At 40.1% G+C, this 18,661-nt stretch overlaps 1 protein-coding gene across 1 annotated transcript; it reads left to right on the top strand.

Annotated features, from left to right (window-relative positions):
* Positions 1-5,811: 5,811 nt before the first annotated feature.
* LOC149024132 (anthranilate synthase alpha subunit 1, chloroplastic-like) lies at positions 5,812-8,853 on the top strand. The gene is made up of 10 exons (XM_089143419.1): positions 5,812-6,040; positions 6,146-6,333; positions 6,432-6,621; positions 6,819-6,970; positions 7,076-7,191; positions 7,318-7,564; positions 7,651-7,860; positions 8,165-8,245; positions 8,345-8,431; positions 8,530-8,853. Exons 1-10 carry the CDS (start codon positions 5,812-5,814, stop codon positions 8,851-8,853), a joined length of 1,824 nt encoding a protein of 607 aa, XP_088999545.1.
* The last annotated feature ends 9,808 nt before the right edge of the window (positions 8,854-18,661 follow it).

The raw sequence follows: 18,661 nt of genomic DNA, 5'->3' as shown, positions 1-18,661 counted from the left end.
AACTACCTCTTCTTCTTCTTCCTCTTGTTTCTACTCTCTCTCTCTCTCTCTCGCAGCTTTATTGTTCAAAAAACCCTATTTGCTTTTTGATTGCTTTTTAAAAACATCGGCCCCACATGGGTAATGGGCCGGAGACCCAACAAATCTCCCCCTTCGTGCCCATGAGGGAGGAAACCACAACTTGACTCCTTACTTGGAATCCATGTGTGCAAGCTACTTGCACACCTCAAACTTCTCTCGAGTAACAATCTTTGTTAACATATCAGAGGCATTTTTATCTGTATAAATTTTCACAATCCTCAACAACTCATCTTCCACCACATCACGCAACCAATGATATCTTACATCAATGTGCTTTGTGCGAGAGTGATATGTAGAGTTCTTGCTCAATTGTCACAGTATACCACATACGTGTCTTGCTTCAAACCCAATTCTTAGAGAAATCTTTTCAACCATAACATTTCTTTCCCTACTTTTGCAGCGATGATGTATTCAACCTCGGTTGTAAACAAAGCTACACATTTTTGTAGTTTGGACTACCAAGAGACAGTTCCCTCTGCAAAAGTAAACAAATACCCGTAAACAAATACCCAGTAGTTGACTTTCTACAATCAAAGTCACCCGCCATGTCAGAATCAGTATACCCTTCCAATATTGGATCTGAACCTCCAAAAACATAAACACTGTTTGGAACTTCTCCTAAAATATCTGAAGATCCATTTCACAACTTCCCAATGATCTCTCCCTGGATTATCAAGAAACCGCCTTACCAAAATAATTGCTCGTGCAATATTTGGTCTAGTGCAAACCATGGCTTACATAAGACTACCAACTGAGATGAGTAAGGAATATTTGGCATTGCTTCTCTTTCTTGACTAGTAGATGAACATGATCGACTTACTCGATTTTAAAGTGAGCTTAGCGGGGGCACCTCGCATGTTGAACCTTTTAAGCACCCGTTCAACATATTTTTCTTGTGACAATTAACCATAGCTTCCTAGCCTTCTTATCATGAACAATCTGCATGCCCAATATTTGTCTGGCTGGCCCTAAGTCCTTCATATCAAAGGACTTGAACAACTGTTCTTTCAACTTCTTAACCATATCTGCATCTTGCCCAATGATCAACATGTCATCAACATAAAGGAGAAGAACAATGAACTTACCATCTGTAAATTTTCTAAAGTATACACAATGATTTGCTTGAGTCCTCTTATACCCAATAACCACCATAAGTGAGTCAAACTTCTTGTACCACTGCCTTGGTGCTTGCTTTAGTCCATAAAGACTCTTCTTTAACTTGCATACCAAGTGTTCCTTCCCTTTGATTTCAAACCCTTCTGGTTGCATCATATAAATTTTTTCATTTAAGTCACCATGAAGAAATGCAGATTTCACATCTAACTGCTCAAGCTCAAGATCCATGCTAGCTGCTAAACCCAAAATGACTCGAATTGATTTCAATTTTATAACTTGAGAGAAGATCTCATCAAAGTCAATGCCCTTCTTCTCGCCTCAACCCTTTCACCACCAAATGAGCCTTGTGCTTCACTAGCTTCCCAATTGCATCTCTCTTTATCTTGTACGCCCATTTGTTCTTCAATGATTTTTTGCCTTTAGGAAGTTTTACCAACTCATAAGTATGGTTCTTATGCAAGGAACTCATCTCTTCTTGCATAGCTTTCATCCAATTAATTTTATCACTATGGATCACTACTTCCTGAAAGCTTTCGGGCTCCCCCTCATTAGTAATAATAATATACTCAGAACTAGGATACTTTTGTGTTGCTCTATGCTCTCTCGTGGACCGTCTCACTTGAGATTCTACAACCTCTTCTTGTGGGGGTTGCTCCCCCTACTCAATATCCTCATGATTCATAGAATCATCTATCACAATCTCTGGATCATTAAGATCAACATGTTCTTCATGAGTAGGTTCTTTTCCCGGAACGGATGTGGGATCAAACATAACATTCTCAACATGAGTAGGTGTTTGTGAAATTTAAAAGTAACCGCAAGCGCACGGTATCGTGTAACTAACGGGTCAATCTCAGGGAGATATGCCACTTAGAATTCAACTTCTTAATAGTAATGCGAGAGTGGAATGATTCAATTTTCGTTAAACTAATTAACTAAACTAAACGATCCTAATCCATACATCTAATGCAATCGAATTGAAGTGAAAAATAAAGCAAACACAATCAATGCATCAATAAAAGACGGAAAAAAATGCGAACAATAAAATAAAAGGAAAAGGAAGTGATCAGTGTCGGCTACTGGATCGAGGGAAGGGGAGTATAATAATAATGATTTTGACCGTGGACTCTTTGCCGTAGCTTACAATCCACCGATCGGGGAATAGATATTAGAAAAAAAATTGTAGAAAAGAAATAATTAAAGCAATAAAAGAAAAGGGAAACCTTAACCAAAGAGATGCACGAGAGGCATCTCCCGATAAAGGATCCAGGGGAAGGGAGAACAATAAATAAATGCTGAAAGTAAATTGTTGAAAGTAAATAACGAGTAATAAAAGGGAAGGGAAACCTTAATCAAAGAGAGGCACGAATGTGGCATCTCTGATCAAGGACCGTGGAAGGGGAACAATAAATAAATGCTGAAAGTAAATCCTAAATTAAGAATATGGAGGGGTAGATAGAAGCGGGAATGGAGGGAGGAGAGAAGATTATTGGCGAATTGAACAAAAGATTTTGTTGGAATTTATTAATTTGATTAATAAATTAAATGCCCAAGGGCAATATTGAAACTCACAATTAGGGCGGTTACAAAATAGGGTTATATATTTTGGTAACCCCGCATTAGTGAGTAAGTAACTCGAGTGATTCATTAGCGACGAGCGAATCTCCGAGAAACGGGGCGTCCATCTCTCTCCCTTCTCTCTTAGAATCGCAGGCGAGAAATTCTTCTTTCCTAGTATTCGATCTTCATTCCATTAATCCACGGCATTTGGGTTGGGATATTATTCCCTTTCCTCGTGATTGTGGAATCTCACCGGTAAACCTTTGGTGGTGGAGGCAGAAAGTGGATCTAGACTTCAGGTGAATACTTCAAGTAAGGAAGAAATTGGGTAAGGAATTTTTCCCCATCAATTAATTGAATTGAATTACTTTTGATGTATTACCAACATTGGCATCGAGCCATTGGTTCCCACGTTTATTGTTCCTCCCCATTGTTTAATTATTGTATGGATCCAATGGGAGGATCAAGGGTTTACAGAGAAACCCATGGGAGAATTGATAGGGTTTTGGAAACCTTTAATTTTGATTCGGATCCGGAACGGGAGGGATCCTTGTGGATTTCCTAATGGAGATTTGCATGAATTGATAATCCATGATGAAAATTTTTGTTTAAAATTTATTGTTGGATTTTTTCATGTGTTTTTTGGATGATTTTTGAGTGAAAAAACGTGTTTTACCGCTTTTTTTCCGCTCAAGAAAAAATTGAAAAATCGCCCGTTTTTTTGTCGACGGACGGAATTTCCAGCCAGGAGGGGTCATCCGTCAGTCCCGAATGCCGCGATTTCCGTCTGGCCGGTCATCCGCCTGGTCCTCGCCAATCCGCGGAATTTCCGTGCAGGTAGCCGCCTGGCATAAAGGAAGGATCGGATTCGGCAGTCCGTCCTGGAGATGGATTTTTTGGATATTGGTCCATCCGAGTTCAAAATGTGTTTCTAACTTACTGGACACCAATGGCCCGCATACGTGTGATGTTTGGGCATTGAGGGCCTATTGGGGCCTAGTGGGGGCTAATGAGGTAGAAGTGTTCTGTGACCACTTCATAGCTTTAACATGATTGCATGTTTTATTTTAATAAAACTATTTTTTTTTATTTATGGGTCTATCAATCATGTTTCTTGCCAGAATGAAGTTAGTGTATAAGTCTATGTGGGTTTGCATGAGAATTTGATTGAATGTTTTTTAGCATCTCTTTTGGTTTAAGTGCTTATCCCATAGGTTGACTATGCTAGTGTGATTTTTGTTGCATGAGTTGTGTTTTATGCTAGATTTATTGAACTCATTCTTGTATGTAATATCTCTAGAAAAATGGCTGCTACCAAGAGCATTGTTGCTGACCTCACTAAAGGAGATAAGTGAATGAGAGGAATTATGACCTCGCACCAGGTGCAATATCTCCGGAGAGCCGGATATGTTGAAACCATAAACCGGACCATGACCCACCTGGGAAGGTACCACACCTCAAGTGAAGAATGAATGCATAATTAATGATGTACCAATGGCCTTCAATCACTTCAAGCTTTAGTCTAATGAGCTTGCTTGACAACGTTGGAATGTTCTTTAAAGTTGAGTAAAGTTGGAAGGCAAATTCAGAGCTTGGGAATTGTAGGGTTGTAATAACTCAATAGGCAAGGTAGAAGCTCTCAAATGTGGGTGATCGGGCTTATAAAGAGGCATTCAATTACTTGGCTCAACCTTTCAACAGATAGAAAATTTCTCCCAATTTTTAGTCTAGACGGACGTTCTTGTGAATCAGCTAGAGCTCTGTTTGGGAATTCGCCGCTAAAAAGTAGCCTTTAAGGCATACTTCAAACTAGACAGACGTCTTTCTGGTCAGACGGTCATCTGTCTGGCTTGCTATAGCCAAACGAACGACCGTCTGGCTCAGATGGACGTCCTTCTGCAACATAGAGTGCACTGTAATGTGCATTCAAGGATTTGATTGGGTTTTTGGTACTTCTAGTCAACCTTAAGCCTCATACACTCTTCTAATATGTCCTAGGTTAGTCTAGTGATGTGAAATAAGTATAATTGAGTTCAATTACATATGAGTACATGTAGAGGTGTCCTAAGTTTTGAACTTGACTTGATTTTTTGCATCTTCTTGTGCCTTAATCTTGATTCTCATTTTGTGTCACATCCCCTTAGCCAGTACCCTAACTACGATACTCGGATGTGTGATCCACAAGCATGGTCAAGTTTAGGACGATCATATACCCACATTGCACAATAACACAATCACGAGCAACAAATAACCAATGTGTAAATATATTAAAAAACTAATCAAAGAATGATCTCGGAATAAATCTCAAAGTATAATTAGAGTGCGTAATAAAATGATACAAATCAAAGACAAACTATAGAGTATAGCGAAAAATATCAAAAGCGGAAGAGTATATCAAAAATCTAAAGTAAAATATGTTTACCCTAGGAAAAAAAAAAAAAAGTTAAATTAGTTTTCTTGGGTAAGAAAAAGTAAAACAACTTAAAACCAACCTATTTGTCCATGAATTCTACAATATTTTTTCTAAAACAACTAAAATTCGGTTGATGTAAGCATCCCAGTCAACATCGAGAGGAACTTAAACTCCAACTGATCACTCTAAATTTAGTTTGCAGAGTTGGTGTCAAGTTGTCAGTTTGAAGTCAATCTGTTTATCCACTGGTTCGGAAATCTTTGGCGGTTGTGATGACCGGATTCCTAAATGCGAAAACCAACATTTCCTACCAGATGAACAGCTTTTAGTCATTATTATGAGATTTGTAACAGGAATTAGCATTCCTGTTCTCTCTGGGTAACTCAGCTCTTTGGATTGATTCACAATAACAGAAATTGGAAGTTGGAGAAGTTTTTGACGACAAGGGTTCCGACACTAAGTAACCCAGAAATAGAAATTATCAACGGAAAAGATGGCGATGATCCTTCAATGTCTTAATGCTTATAAACATCTCTTCCGGTTAGAGAAGAGAACCAACTCCACTAACGGAGCAGGAATTAAAAAACAGAGCAGGAAGTTTTGCTATCTTGCTCTTGCTCTGTCTAATGAATTCTCTGAAGATGGATACCTCAACCCTTTTGTCTCATTGCGTTCCATCATCAATTAACCATTTAGCTCCTTCTGTTTCCTTCTCTAATAGAAGCTCTACAAGCCCCGCTTCGCACTCTGTTTTCTTCTCTAACAGAAGCTCTCGCTCTACAAGCTCCGCAAACTCTCGCTCTACAAGATCCGCAATCTCTCGCTCGCGTTTCCGCAGTTTGAGATGCTCTGTTTTGCCTTCAGAACCAGGTATCTTTGATCTCTTTCTTTTGACCAATTCTCGGTTGTGGGAAAGCTTTTGGTTATTAAAATTTCCTTTCTTTGATGAAAATTTTCCAATTTCAACTCTTCCAGCCTTCAACGATGCCGCTAAGTTTGCAGAAGCGTCTAAGAAAGGCAATCTAATTCCTCTCTATCACTGCATATTTTCCGATAGCCTGAATCCATTATTGGCTTACCGGTGTTTGGTTGGCGAGAATGATCGAAACGATCCAAGCTTTCTATTCGAATCAGTTGAACAGAACGATGGAGTTCCCGTTGAGGTAAGCTTTCCATTAAAATGGGAGGCTCTGTTTTGATTGCCTTTCAGGGGAAATTGCATTGAATTTGAAAAATAAAATAGTCTTATTAACTGTTATAGGGACGTTACTCTGTGGTTGGAGCTCGTCCAACGTTAGAAATAGTGGCCATGGGGAATTCAGTTACAATCTTGGATCATGAAAATGGGGTTAAGACTGAAGAGACTATTGATGATCCAATGGAAGTTCCTCGAAGAATAATGGAAAACTGGAAACCACAGATCATCCAAGAGCTACCAAAAGCATTTTGTGGTAAGGAAAATGAATAAATCCGTGGGGGTTAAGAGATTCTCTCCTCGCCTGGGTCATGTTAAATTGTTACAGATTAATCTTACCTGATACTACATTACATATCTCAATTTTTCTGTGCTTTCTTTTGGTTTTAGTATATTGAGAAAAACACAGTAATCTTTGTACACTTGAACTTAGCAAAATCTCATCATGATCAGGTGGATGGGTTGGATATTTTTCATATGATACTGTCAGACATGTTGAGAAGAAGAAGCTTCCATTCTCTAATGCACCTGAGGATGATAGAAAGCTTGCAGATATTAATCTAGGTCTTTATGATGATGTGATTGTGTTTGATCATGTGGAGAAGGTACTGAACCATTTTTTGACTTATTACGTGGTGGTCTTCTACGAAGAGCCTTCTTACAGTGATTCAGTTTCCTAACCTGCTTTCGACTCCTTTCTTTGTCCTCAGAAAGCATTTGTGATCCATTGGGTGCGGCTTGACAAGTATACTTCAGTGGAGGAAGCATATGTCGATGGAATGAATAGATTAGAAAAACTGGTATCAAACGTACAAGACAGAGATTTGTAAGTAAACAATTTTTTTCTCGCATTTTCTTCATCCTTGTATATATAAACTGTGGAATACTAATTGGTCCAGATGTTTTTCGATCGCTTTCAGTACTTAAATTTCTTTGGATTGTGAATTGGTAGGCCAAAGCTATCTTCAGGAACTGTGAGACTATGCACTAGCCAATTTGGTGCTCGACTGAAGAGATCAACCATGACTAGTGATGCATACGAGAAAGCTGTATTAGAAGCTAAAGAACATATTCTTTCTGGAGATATTTTTCAGATTGTGTTGAGCCAACGGTTTGAGCGCCGGACATATGCCGACCCATTTGAAGTATACAGGGCTTTGAGAGTAGTTAATCCAAGTCCATATATGACTTATTTACAAGTATGTCTTCAAGTGCTTTCCTTGTTGGTTGAGTTAGCTTATGTTTGTAATTCATAATGATTTTAATTTGATTTTGTTTCAACCAGGCAAGAGGATGTATTCTTGTTTCTTCAAGCCCAGAGATTCTTACTCGTGTGAAGAAGGGGAAGATTATTAACAGACCACTTGCTGGAACAGCTAGAAGAGGGAGGTCATCTGATGAGGACAGGACGTTGGAAAAGCAGCTTCTGGCTGATCAAAAACAATGTGCAGAGCATGTTATGCTGGTTGATCTGGGAAGGAACGATGTCGGAAAGGTTTCTTTTTGTTTGCTTATTTCATTTGAAATTGCTGCTTCATGAGTTTGAAATATCTGACATAATGATGTTAGGGAATTAATTATCAGGGTTATGCAGGTTTAGCCATTTAAGTGATCTCCATTTCCATTTGAATTTCACCCAGCCCCAGTTGCCCAATTGAAAAGCTGAGCTTTATGCAGTTCTAGCAGTTGAGAGCTGGGGTTTGAAATTAAAGAACTACTCGCAACAAATTGAGTTATAGGGTCTGAAGTGGCAGAGAGACTACTAGTTTGAATTTCATATGAAATTTGTGTTTCTGTAGGTCTCTGTACCTGGTTCTGTGAAGGTGGAAAAATTGATGAATGTCGAGCGGTACTCTCATGTAATGCACATCAGTTCCACAGTAAGTTTATACAACTGAACTCAACATTCATGAAGATTGAAGATCCATTTGTTATTGTAATGCTGTTTCATTTGATGAAATTCCATTCTATATTTGAAGGTTACAGGAGAACTACTTGATGGTCTCACCTGTTGGGATGTTTTACGTTCAGCTTTGCCTGTTGGAACTGTTAGTGGAGCTCCAAAGGTACTCAGAAACTTGCTTATTTCAGGCTCAAATAGTTTCATGAAGAATGGGATTCAAGTTTGTCTCTGTATGTCATTCTTATTATTGTGCTACAATAGGTGAAAGCCATGGAGTTGATAGATAAACTAGAAGTTACTAGGAGAGGACCATATAGTGGTGGTTTTGGGGGGATCTCATTCACTGGAGATATGGACATTGCACTTGCTCTGAGGACAATAGTTTTCCCAACTGGGCCTCGCCACGACACAGTGTACTCGTACGCACGTTCGGATCGACGACAAGAGTGGGTGGCTCATCTTCAAGCTGGGGCTGGAATTGTTGCAGATAGTGTGCCTGATGATGAACAGAAAGAGTGTGAGAACAAAGCTGCTGCTCTTGCTCGTGCTATTGATCTAGCAGAAGCAACATTTGTTGATCAATGAAAGCTGCACCATTGAATCAAATACTTCTATTGGTTTCCTTACTTTGATGTGGTTGTTTTTGTTGAGAAATGAAAAGCGTCTAGCGGTGCTAAAGAGTGCTTGGCTTTGAGTCCTGCTCATAAATGAATGACTTACCAATACCAAGCATCTTTATATTTAATGCAATTACGGTCAAATTGCATATAGGTTAGTAGTAGTAAACATTTTTTTTTCTCAAATCTTTTTTGAGAATAAACACATTATGTGTGACCTAAATTCTTCAACTCAACTTTGAAGATTGCCTATCTTGGGATCTACGTCCTTTGTAATTCATTTTCCTGCAATTTCTTGTAACAAATTTTGTTTTTTTGTTGTAGAAAGATGAAAATAAAAGCAATTTCTTGTGATACTTGGCATTTTATTATTTTGGTGGATTGCTACAGAAAAAAACACATATTTTGATAGGTGACCCGAATAACCATTTTGTGAGATCGGTGATGGGACTCGGGCTTGGCCCGACGGGTTTGGCTCCTCTCTAGGGAGAACATCTCCCAGAGAATGCCCAGTGAGTCATGAGAATGTGCCATTGTAGTATTCTAATCCTATGGTTTGATGAGAGGTCAAACAATATGCTAGTGTAAATTAAAGCAACAATCACAACAATAATGGATCAAGTATTTAACAAACAAATCACAACAGGCGCACAAGATTTTTAATGTGAAAAAACCCGCAAGGAAAAAAACCACGGGACTGTTATCGAAGTCCACCCAAACTTCCACTATCACGAAATAGTAATAATAATGGGCATACAATCAATACTCCATCTTTAGATACTGCTAGAGGAATGCAAAGTCACAACCACATCGTCAAAGAAATGGAAATCAGAGAGAATGGAGAGAAGTCATCATAGAGGCTTCCCATGAAATGTGGTAGAATGATATTCTGACTGTTAGATGTGAAGAGCTAGGTGTCAAAACCATTCCCTTCAAATTTCACCTCATTCCGGCAACGTTTCACCGTCAGATTCGCCGGAGAAAACCGAAACTACCTCTTCTTCTTCTTCCTCTTGTTTCTACTCTCTCTCTCTCTCTCTCGCAGCTTTATTGTTCAAAAAACCCTATTTGCTTTTTGATTGCTTTTTAAAAACATCGGCCCCACATGGGTAATGGGCCAGACCCAACAAATCTCCCCCTTCGTGCCCATGAGGGAGGAAACCACAACTTGACTCCTTACTTGGAATCCATGTGTGCAAGCTACTTGCACACCTCAAACTTCTCTCGAGTAACAATCTTTGTTAACATATCGAGAGGCATTTTTATCTGTATAAATTTTCACAATCCTCAACAACTCATCTTCCACCACATCACGCAACCAATGATATCTTACATCAATGTGCTTTGTGCGAGAGTGATATGTAGAGTTCTTGCTCAATTGTCACAGTATACCACATACGTGTCTTGCTTCAAACCCAATTCTTAGAGAAATCTTTTCAACCATAACATTTCTTTCCCTACTTTTGCAGCGATGATGTATTCAACCTCGGTTGTAAACAAAGCTACACATTTTTGTAGTTTGGACTACCAAGAGACAGTTCCCTCTGCAAAAGTAAACAAATACCCGTAAACAAATACCCAGAAGTTGACTTTCTACAATCAAAGTCACCCGCCATGTCAGAATCAGTATACCCTTCCAATATTGGATCTGAACCTCCAAAAACATAAACACTGTTTGGAACTTCTCCTAAAATATCTGAAGATCCATTTCACAACTTCCCAATGATCTCTCCCTGGATTATCAAGAAACCTGCTTACCAAAATAATTGCCTGTGCAATATTTGGTCTAGTGCAAACCATGGCTTACATAAGACTACCAACTGCAGATGAGTAAGGAATATTTGGCATTGCTTCTCTTTCTTGACTAGTAGATGAACATGACTGCTTACTCAGTTTAAAGTGACTGGCAAGAGGCGTGCTTACAGGCTTAGCACCCTGCATGTTGAACCTTTTAAGCACCCGTTCAACATATTTTTCTTGTGACAATTAACCATAGCTTCCTAGCCTTCTTATCATGAACAATCTGCATGCCCAATATTTGTCTGGCTGGCCCTAAGTCCTTCATATCAAAGGACTTGAACAACTGTTCTTTCAACTTCTTAACCATATCTGCATCTTGCCCAATGATCAACATGTCATCAACATAAAGGAGAAGAACAATGAACTTACCATCTGTAAATTTTCTAAAGTATACACAATGATTTGCTTGAGTCCTCTTATACCCAATAACCACCATAAGTGAGTCAAACTTCTTGTACCACTGCCTTGGTGCTTGCTTTAGTCCATAAAGACTCTTCTTTAACTTGCATACCAAGTGTTCCTTCCCTTTGATTTCAAACCCTTCTGGTTGCATCATATAAATTTTTTCATTTAAGTCACCATGAAGAAATGCAGATTTCACATCTAACTGCTCAAGCTCAAGATCCATGCTAGCTGCTAAACCCAAAATGACTCGAATTGATTTCAATTTTATAACTTGAGAGAAGATCTCATCAAAGTCAATGCCCTTCTTCTGTTCGAACCCTTTCACCACCAAATGAGCCTTGTGCTTCACTAGCTTCCCAATTGCATCTCTCTTTATCTTGTACGCCCATTTGTTCTTCAATGATTTTTTGCCTTTAGGAAGTTTTACCAACTCATAAGTATGGTTCTTATGCAAGGAACTCATCTCTTCTTGCATAGCTTTCATCCAATTAATTTTATCACTATGGATCACTACTTCCTGAAAGCTTTCGGGCTCCCCCTCATTAGTAATAATAATATACTCAGAACTAGGATACTTTTGTGTTGCTCTATGCTCTCTCGTGGACCGTCTCACTTGAGATTCTACAACCTCTTCTTGTGGGGGTTGCTCCCCCTACTCAATATCCTCATGATTCATAGAATCATCTATCACAATCTCTGGATCATTAAGATCAACATGTTCTTCATGAGTAGGTTCTTTTCCTGGAACGGATGTGGGATCAAACATAACATTCTCAACATGAGTAGGTGTTTGTGAAATTTAAAAGTAACCGCAAGCGCACGGTATCGTGTAACTAACGGGTCAATCTCAGGGAGATATGCCACTTAGAATTCAACTTCTTAATAGTAATGCGAGAGTGGAATGATTCAATTTTCGTTAAACTAATTAACTAAACTAAACGATCCTAATCCATACATCTAATGCAATCGAATTGAAGTGAAAAATAAAGCAAACACAATCAATGCATCAATAAAAGACAGGAAAAAAAATGCGAACAATAAAATAAAAGGAAAAGGGAAGTGATCCGAGTGTCAGCTCTGGATCGAGGGAAGGGGAGTATAATAATAATGATTTTGACCGTGGACTCTTTGCCGTAGCTTACAATCCACCGATCGGGGGAATAGATATTAGAAAAAAAAATTGTAGAAAAGAAATAATTAAAGCAATAAAAGAAAAGGGAAACCTTAACCAAAGAGATGCACGACTGTAGGCATCTCTGATAAAGGATCCAGGGGAAGGGAGAACAATAAATAAATGCTGAAAGTAAATTGTTGAAAGTAAATAACAGAGTAATAAAAGGAAAGGGAAACCTTAATCAAAGAGAGGCACGAATGTAGGCATCTCTGATCAAGGACCCAGTGGAAGGGAGAACAATAAATAAATGCTGAAAGTAAATCCTAAATTAAGAATATGGAGGGGTAGATAGAAGCGGGAATGGAGGGAGGAGAGAAGATTATTGGCGAATTGAACAAAAGATTTTGTTGGAATTTATTAATTTGATTAATAAATTAAATGCCCAAGGGCAATATTGGAAACTCACAATTAGGGCGGTTACAAAATAGGGTTATATATTTTGGTAACCACCGCATTAGTGAGTAAGTAACTGAGTGATTCATTCGCACGAGCGAATCTCTGAGAAACGGCGGCTCCATCTCTCTCTCCTTCTCTCTTAGAATCGCAGGCTGAGAAATTCTTCTTTCCTAGTATTCGATCTTCATTCCATTAATCCACGGCATTTGGGTTGTGGATATTATTCCCTTTCCCTGTGATTGTGGAATCTCACCGGTAAACCTTTGGTGGTGGAACGAGAAAGTGGATCTAGACTTCCGCTGTGAATACTTCAAGTAAGGGAAAGCGAATTCAGGTAAGGAATTTTTTCCCCATCAATTAATTGAATTGAATTACTTTTGATGTATTACCAACATTGGCATCAGAGCCATTGGTTCCCACGTTTATTGTTCCTCCCCATTGTTTAATTATTGTATGGATCCAATGGGAGGATCAAGGGTTTAATACGAAACCCATGGGAGAATTGATAGGGTTTTTGGAAACCTTTTAATTTTGATTTGGATCCGAGTGGGAGATCCTTGTGGATTTCCCTAATGGAGATTTGCATGAATTGATAATCCATGATGAAATTTTTTGTTTAAAATTTATTGTTGGATTTTTTTCATGTGTTTTTTGGATGATTTTTGAGTGAAAAAACGTGTTTTACCGTTTTTTTCCGTTCAAGAAAAATTGAAAAATCGCCGTTTTTTTGTCACTGTGGACCAGACGGAATTTCCGTCTGGGAGACGGTCATCCGTCTGGTCACAGAATGCCAGACGGAATTTCCGTCTGGGCAGACGGTCATCCGTCTGGTCACAGAATGCCAGACGGAATTTCCGTCTGGGCAGACGGTCATCCGTCTGGGCATAAAAGGCAGACGGAATTCCGTCTGGGCAGACGGCAGTCCGTCTGGGAGATGGATTTTTTGGATATTGGTCTGTCCAGTTCAAAATGTGTTTCTAACTTACTGGACACCAATGGCCCAGACAGTCTGTGTGATGTTTGGGCATTGAGGGCCTATTGGGGCCTAGTGGGAGCTAATGAGGTAGAAGTGTTCTGTGTGAACCACTTCATAGCTTTAACATGATTGCATGTTTTATTTTAATAAAACTATTTTTTTTTATTTATGGGTCTATCAATCATGTTTCTTGCACAGAATGAAGTTAGTGTATAAGTCTATGTGGGTTTGCATGAGAATTTGATTGAATGTTTTTTTAGCATCTCTTTTGGTTTAAGTGCTTATCCCATAGGTTGACTATGCTAGTGTGATTTTTGTTGCATGAGTTGTGTTTTATGCTAGATTTATTGAACTCATTCTTGTATGTAATATCTCTAGAAAAATGGCTGCTACCAAGAGCATTGTTGCTGACCTCACTAAAGGAGATAAGCTGAATGAGAGGAATTATGACCTCTGGCACCGAAAGGTGCAATATCTCCTGGAAGAGCAGGATATGCTGGAAACCATAAACCAGACCATGAACCCACCTGAGGAAGGTACCACTGCACAGCATCGCAGGGACCTTGATATATACAATGCTTGGAAGAGGAAAGACAGGGTAGCCAGGATTACAATCCTGAGCTCCATGAGGGATGACCTGATGCTTCGTTATGAGAAGCATAGGACTGCAAAGTCTTTGTGGGAGGCTGTGAAGTTCCAGTATGGAGGGACTTCCACCACAAGAGGCCGCCAGCTCGGACTCACTTTTGACGGTTATAAGATGCGCCAGGGTCACACCATGAGGCAACATATAACCATCATGTCTAACATGATTAGTGAGTTGAGCGCATGTGGGCACCAGAAGACTGATGAGGAGCAAGTCTCCGCAGTCATCAGGTCATTGCCAAAGACTTGGGAGCATATGAAGATCTTCTTGACTCATGCTGATGAGGTCAAGACTTTCGATCAAGCTGCCAAGCACCTTGAGCTTGATGAGGATCGGATGTTGGCCGATACCCCTCAAACTGATGTATTTGCTGCTGAAGCTAGCACTAGTAAGGGTGCAAGCTTCAAGCGCAAGAGAGAGAAAGCTCAACCTCAGCGGTCCAAGCAAAGTAACCAGGGTGGGAACAAAAACAAGAGTGGGCCCAAGCGTTCAAGGGGGACTAGTGCTGGCAAGAAGAAATCAGCTTTGATTTGCTACAAGTGCCGAAAGCCTGGTCATTTTGCTCGTGATTGCACTGAGCAAGAGGTATGTACTGTGTGTTATACCTCATCTTGTTATGTAACAAGTTCTACTATGCTTGCTGAACTAAATCCTTTGTGGATTGTTGATTCAGGTGCGACAGAACACATAACAAGGGAACGCTCGAGCTTCGTGGAATACCGTCGTATTCCAAGAGGAAGCAAAAGGATAACGATGGGGAACAGCTCAAGCGTGGAGGTTCATGGCATAGGCACATGCAAATTAGTTTTGCGAGGTGGCCAGACGATGTTACTCCATGATGTGCTGTATGCTCCAGACATTCGGCGAAATCTTGTTTCTGTTATTTATCTTTTAAGACATGGTTTTAGAATTGTATTTGAAAACAATTCTTTGGTTTTGTATCTGGGTGATACAGTTTATGGTTATGGTTTTCTTGATAATGGTTTCATTGTATTGGATACAATTGATTATTCATTTAATTCTAGTAATGCTTTTGTTTGCCAAAATACTGTGTGTATTGATTCTTATTTGTGGCATGCTAGACTAGGACATATTGGCTTAGATAGGATGAACAGGTTGGCAAGAGAAGGTCTCTTAGGCCAAGGTTCACTATCTGATTTGCCAACCTGTGAGTCATGTCTAGCAGGAAAAGCAACTAGAAAACCATTTAAAAAGGCTTTGAGAACCTCTCTTCCTTTAGAACTTATCCATTCAGATGTGTGTGGACCCATGAATGTGCATACTAGAAAAGGACAGTCATATTTCATCACATTCATAGATGACTATACAAGGTATGGTCACATTTATCTAATTTCTCATAAGTCAGAAGCTCTGGAATGTTTTAAGAAATTCATGAGCTTGGTTGAGAATCAGTTAGATAAAAGGATTAAAACTCTTAGAACGGATAGAGGTAGAGAGTATCTCTCCGATATGTTCAAAGGGTTATGTGATGAAAAGGGGATATCTAGACAACTTACTATTCCAGGGACTCCACAAAGAAATGGGGTTGCTTGAGAGGAGGAATAGAACCTTGCTAGACATGGTGAGATCCATGATGGCGCAGGCAAATCTACCCATCTCTTATTGGGGAGATGCTTTGCTGACTGCGGCCTATATCCTCAACAGAGTTCCAACCAAATCGGTTCCTTCCACACCATATGAGTTGTGGACCGGAAGGAAGCCAGATTTGAGTTACTTGCGCGCATGGGGATGTGCAGCATATGTTCACTCTACTTCTCACCAATATGGAAAGCTTGGACCCAGAGGAAGAAAGTGTATCTTTGTGAGATATTCTGAACCCTCAAAGGGCCATGTCTTCATTGGACTAGATGAGAGTGAGAGGAGAACGGAACTTGAGTCTAGGGATGCAACATTCTTGGAGAATGATTTTCCATCTCTTTCAGGAGTTAACAAAGAATCATCGGAATTCTTTGAGATACAAGATAGTGGTCTTGTCACTCCAGGGAATCAGATTCTGGATAATGAACCTGGGGTTCATCTAGAAGATCCTAGTGGGAGTGGGAGTGCAGATGTGATAGCTACCTTAGACGGTGAGCAATCTGACATGCACTTGCGCCGTAGTAGGCGCGGGCTAGTTCCTCGTCGACGTTTCGACATAGAGGATGAAGCCTACATGGTAACTCCTAAAGATATCGACTGTGAGATGATTTCAGTCGATGAGCATGAACCAAAGAGCGTGCAGGAAGCTCTTGCGGGGTCAAGCTCAAAGGAATGGTTAAAAGCAATAAAGGAAGAGTTGGAGTCGATGAAAGTTAATCATGTCTGGGACTTGGTTGACTTGCCGCTAGGCCGAAAGGCGATTGGGAACAAGTGGGTTCTCAAGATCAAAAGAAAGGCGGATGGATCTATTGAAAGATTCAAGGCTCGTTTAGTGGCTAAGGGCTACACCCAACGAGAGGGCGTTGATTATGAGGAAACTAGCCATTGTTGCTCAGTTGGACTTGGAGCTTTATCAGATGGATGTAAAAACTGCTTTTCTCAATGGAGAACTTGAGGAAGAGATCTATATGGATCAACCTCAAGGCTTTGAAGCACATGGACTTGAGTGCAAAGTGTGCAAGCTTAAGAAGTCCATATATGGCTTAAAGCAAGCATCTAGACAGTGGAATGTGCGCTTCCACCAAGCTATGATGGAAAATGGTTTTTCCATGCTTGAGGAAGACCACCGTGTTTACACCAAGAGATCGATAATAATTATGTCATTCCGACACTCGTACGTAGATGACATACTTATGGCTAGCAATAGCAAGGAGCTATTGGAAACCATTCAGAAATGGTTGTCCTCCGTATTTGATATGAAGGACATGGGTGAAGCAAGCTATGTGCTTGGTGTCAAGATTGTCAGAAATAGGCAAAAGAGATTACTGGGTTTATCTCAAGAGGCCTATATTGACAATGTCTTGACGAGATACCAAATGCACAACTGCAAACCAATTGATACTCCAAGTGGAGAAGGGTTTGCATTTAAGCCTTGATATGGGTCCTAAGACTCCGAGGAGAAAACCAAGATGGAAAGAGTTCCATATTCCAGTGCAGTGGGTAGCCTTATGTACGCTATGATGTGTACTAGGCCGGATATTTGTTATGCAGTGGGTTTGGTTAGTCGCTCCAATCAAACCCAGGCATAGAGCACTGGAAAGCAGTCAAGAGGATATTGAGATATCTCAGAGGAACGAGTAACTACATGTTGTGTTACCAAGGATCGGATTTGCGGTTAGTTGGCTATAGTGATGCCGACTGGGCTGGAGACATCGATGAGCGCAAATCAACCTCTGGATATGCTTTCTTGCTGAATGGCGGGGGCATTTCGTGGTGTAGCAAGAAGCAGGCTTGTATATCCCTCTCGACCATGGAAGCAGAGTATGTGGCATGCTCCTCTGCGGTTCAAGAGGCTGTTTGGTTGAGGAGATTCCTTCGACATACTGGGATTGTGATGACATCCAAAGAGGCTGCCCTTGTCTACTGTGATAGTACGACAGCTCTTAGCTATGTCAAGGACCCCAAGTATCATGGGAAGACCAAATATATACAGTTGAGATATCACTTTGTTAGAGACATTACATCAAGAAAGAAAGTTGTACTTAAGCACATATCTACTAGTTTGATGGTAGCTGACCCTCTTACCAAACCTATAGCCAAGGATGTTTTTATTTCTCATGTAAAATCCTTGGGCTTGCGTAGATTGTGACTTATTTTTGTACTGAGACTTTCTTATTAATGAGTAATATGAGTTCATTCCAGCATTTATTCTTATTCACTTTCTGTGTGATTGTGTTTCTTCTAGCATAAAACAACATATGTCAATAGGCAAGAGAATGGCTCACTCACACGAGCATTCGCCTCTGGCGCCTTGGAGGCAAGCAGAGATGAGACGGATTGTGAATGACTTTGTGTAGGTCAATTCATAATCATGATGTCGCCTTGATTTGGAATCAAGATGAGTTTCTCTATTGTGAAGAGAATCGACATGAATGTTCCCACTATTCATGTTGCCTATAGGAGCCAGGTGCGAGTACTTTATGTGGCGCTAGGGTGGCGACAATAAAGTAACTCGGGTTAGGCGCAAGGGGTTGCGACTGGACTAAGACCCGTATGGTGTTGAGATGGACATACGTTCTATTGTATATAGAATGCTCCACCATAGCACATATATCATACTATGTGTGCTTAGCGATCATTGGAAATGAGAGGATGGATCCCTGCTCCTCTCATTGTGTGAGTCCTGGACCTTATGGTCCATTAGTGTTCTTAGTGACTTTCGACGACATCATGAAACGAAGGGTTGATGTGGCTACTTTGGGGTGTTACCTATGGTCATG

Source organism: Hakea prostrata, chromosome 2 (assembly GCF_041222555.1).
Source record: "Hakea prostrata isolate BN-2017 chromosome 2, UWA_Hpros_2, whole genome shotgun sequence".
NCBI classification, from domain to species: Eukaryota; Viridiplantae; Streptophyta; class Magnoliopsida; order Proteales; family Proteaceae; genus Hakea; species Hakea prostrata.
Note: the sequence above shows the minus strand (reverse complement) of the source record. Positions and strands in the feature narration are given on the sequence as shown.